The 3,992-nt window shown below is 43.4% G+C and overlaps 1 protein-coding gene across 1 annotated transcript in view; it reads left to right on the plus strand.

Annotated features, from left to right (window-relative positions):
• The window catches only part of zgc:158659 (uncharacterized protein LOC791141 homolog), a 204,155-nt gene that overhangs the window by 25,398 nt on the left and 174,765 nt on the right, over positions 1 to 3,992 (plus strand). The window contains exon 7 of the mRNA XM_037693145.1: positions 681 to 809. Coding sequence (XP_037549073.1) covers positions 681 to 809 — 129 coding nt within the window. The remainder of the gene's footprint in view (positions 1 to 680; positions 810 to 3,992) is intronic.

Here is a 3,992-nt window from a genome sequence, read left to right on the forward strand (position 1 = left end):
AAGGATGGCCCAGCACAGAAGATCAACATCATCAGGCCAGGACTCTGCGGTCTACACTCATCTCCAGGCCAGCGGTCGCTCTTTCAAGGATGAAGATGTGCACATCCTGGATAGAGAGGAACGATGGGTTGAGAGAGGAGTAAAGGAGGCCATCTTTGTGAAAAGAAATCATCCATCGTTAAACAGGGGTGGAGGCCTACGTGTTCAATTGTCCCCCTCCTACAATGCTGTTATTGCTAGTATCACTCAGCCCTCTGTGAATAGTAAACAGCCATCAGTGTGCTAATGATCCATTGTTAGGCTGATGGTCCTTCTTGAGCATGTGATCAGCTGGTTTTGGTTGTCAGCAGCAAAACTGGTTGATCCACTCTGAGAAGGTGCTATTTAAGAGACTGAGCTGAATACAGCACCTCAGACTGAGGAAGTCTCTCGGATGAGAGACGAAACGTTTCTACATTTTTTTGTTGTTTTGCTTTGTTTTGTTTTTTTGAATGTCCAGAGGACCAGATTTAACTTTTTTAGATTTTTCTACCTGGATTATTGAGCATGCATCAGGATAATCTGTAGTCAGATTATTTTAAATCCATACCACATTATCATAGCATAACTAAGAATGATTAGGGTAGAATCAGGTTCTGCTGTGGTCTTTCACATTACTTTTGACCTTTGTTTTTACACAGGTGAGCCATGACACTTTACCTGAGCAGCTGATTGCTGAGTCTATCAGAAAGAAGAGCCGATCGATGCACCTGTCTCCTCAGCAACTCCGTCTCTGTGTGCAGGAGTACCAGGGCCAGTACATCCTCAAGGTATACCTACTTGTCTCCTATGTCTGTTCATCCATCCACTTGCACACGTGACTGTCTCACCTGTCCACCTGTCCCCTCAGCAGCTCTGCCTCTGTGTGCAGGAGTACTAGAGCCAGTACACCTTCAACACACACCTGGCTGTCTCACCTATCTGTTCATCCACCTGACCACCTGTTTATCTGCACACCTGGCTGTCTCACCTGTCTACCCGACCACCTGTTCGCCTGCACACCTGTCTGTCAACATGTTTACTTGCACACCTGTATTTTTGCCTGTCTCACCTGTCTGTCTGTCCTGCTACCTTTTTGTAAGTATGCAGGGGTTTCCACAATCGGACCATCTCCAAGGTACACTTGGCTGTCTCACTTGTCTGCCCAACCATCTGTTCATCTGTCTTACCAGTGTGTCTTTTACGTGTCTCACTTGTGTCTCTTCTGGTCACCTGTCTCACTTGCAGTGCTATGCATGCTCATTCTTAACAAGAACTAATTCAAAGCTCAATTCACACAAATAAATTTAATTCATTAATGTTCATAGTTCTTTGATATTTTTTATTAAATCCACTAGCTTGAGTAAGTTCATTTATCAAACTTTTGCTAATTAGTGTTTAAAACAGTTTACTCGTTCACTATACAGTGCAAATTATCTTATAATGATGTTCAAAATTTAAACTGTAATATTGCATCCCCCATACAGTGATCTAGAAATTAATTCAATAAAAGTAGTGTACAAAGTTCCACACTACATTAGTCAAAATAGACCAAATTTTTGTGACCTAAATGGTAAGAGCATGCTAACACTAACGCCCACAGCTCAGTAATATGATTTCCAGACTCAATGTAAGTGCAATCAATTTCTATGCATTTCAAATGTAAATTGGCTCATATCTGAGTTGCAGGTGATGCTATAGCTAGCTCTAGCTACCGTCATGTGGGCCCTCTGCGTGTTGGGAGAGTAGTCAATAGCTGCTTTGCCATTGTTAAATGTGGCTCCACTTGGCTCATGTCTTGTCAGTTCTTCTTCAGCTTGTCTAGAACTCGTAGGTCTGAACATATTACACCATATTACACCAGTTCTGTCCTCTCTTCACTGGCTCCCTGTTCGTACTAGAATATTTTAAAAAAATTCTTGTTGACCTATAAGTGCTTAAGGGTGCATTCACACCAGTCCTGTTTAGTCCGCTTTAATCGAACTCTAGCTCGTTTTCCTAGAAAGTCCGGTTCGTTTAGGGAGGTGTGAACGCGCCATCGAACTCTGTCACATAACAAAAAGGCGAACTCTGGCCCGGGCTAAAACCTAGGTTTCAGTCCGGTAGAAGAGAACTCCAGTGCGGTTCGAGTACAGTGTGAATGTAAACAGACCGGGCCCCGTTCCGCAGGACAAACAAACACGCATTGCTCTTACCTTATATGGAGCCGTCAGCTGCCTTGTGTGGAAAAACAATATTCTCCATGGTCTTCTGTCTCATCTTCTGCTCATGCTAAGTCCATTTTTGAAAAATGACAAAATATAACTCCTAAAACTGCTAAAACTTGATGCCACTCCGTTTTTGTTTTTATTTACAAAAGAAGAAGAAGAAGTGTCTTCAGAGTTTTTTGTGTAATTTCTTTCAGTAGTTCTTGGTGCAGCGCCCCCACAGGCGAGCGGGGGAATAGGTTGGTTCAACAGGTTGACTTGACTGCACAGTGCAGTGTGAATGCAAACGCACCAGCTCAAATGTAAACAAAATGTCATGAATATTGGTCCCGAACCGAGTCTACCGGACTATCTGGTGTGAAAACGACCTAAATGACCTCACACCCCTTTACCTCTCTCTGAGCTACTGGAACCATATGTTCCCTCTCGGGCCCTGAGATCATCTGATCAGCTGCTTTTGACTGTTCCTAAAACAAGACTGAAACTCAGAGGTGATCAGGCCTTTTCAGTCATGGGCCCCAAACTCTGGAACAACCTACCCCCCAACATTAGGCAGACCACCTCCCTTCCTGTGTTCAAATCTCTGCTAAAAACACATCTGTTTTCTCTGGCATTTCACATATTGTGAGTTGATTTAATGTTTTTAGTTCTGTGTTTCTATGTTTTTAATGCTTTTAATTAATTTTCCACCCGCTTTGAATGTTATCAGACATTAAATGGCTGTTATTAGTCGTTATCATCCCCATATGTAGCGGTCAGACTGCCCCTCCTGTACTTCCTAGTGGGTTTAAAGGTACGTTGTTAGCGATGATAATAGACTGGTTTTAGCTTTGTTAGATGTCATAATAGCTTCACGTGGTTAGGTTTACAGTAAAGGGTCTGGCGGTTAGGTTTATAATCTTGGTTAGGTTTAGAGTAAAGGGTCTGGTGGTTAGGTTCAGGCTCTTGGTTAGTCTAAAAAAGTTAAATCTGGTCCTCTGGACATTCAAAAAACCCCAAAACAAAGCAAATCAACAAAAAAATGTAGAAACATTTCGTCTCTCATCCGAGAGACTTCCTCAGTCTGAGGAGCTGTATTCAGCTCAGTCTCTTAAATAGCACCGTCTCAGAGTGGATCAACCAGTTTTGCTGGTGACAACCAAAACCAGCTGATCACATGCTCAAGAAGGACCATCAGCCTAACAATGGATCATTAGCACACTGATGGCTGTTTACTATTCACAGTGGGCTGAGTGATACTAGCAATCACAGCATTGTAAGAGGGGGACAGTTGAACCTGGAGGCCTCCACCCCTGTTTAATGATGGACGATTTCTTTTCACAAAGATGGCCTCCTTTACTCCTCTCTCAAACCATCATTCCTCTCTGTCCAGGATGTGAACATCTTCATCCCTGAAAGAGTGACCGCTGGCCTGGAGATGAGTGTAGACCGCAGAGTCCTGGCCTGATGATGTTGATCTTCTGTGCTGGGCCATCCTTTTGGCCAGTGGCTGTTTTGTTTCCACGATGTAAGACTGATCACAGCCCTCCTGACACTGAACAGCATACACAACATTGCTTTGTTTGTGCCGGGGGACTGGATCTTTGGGATGAACCAGTCTTTGCTGTAATGTTTTTTGGGGTTTGAAAGCCACTGGGACGTTATGTTTAGAAAATAAAGGCTATTGACCGTTTTCTGTACCACAGACTGTACCCAGGGGAGGCCACACCTAGTCTGTATGGTTTACCTAAAATCCACAAACAAGGTGTACCTTTAAGACCAATTGTT

Source organism: Nematolebias whitei, chromosome 19 (genome assembly GCF_014905685.2).
Source record: "Nematolebias whitei isolate Nwh7 chromosome 19, NemWhi1, whole genome shotgun sequence".
Taxonomy (NCBI): Eukaryota; Metazoa; Chordata; class Actinopteri; order Cyprinodontiformes; family Rivulidae; genus Nematolebias; species Nematolebias whitei.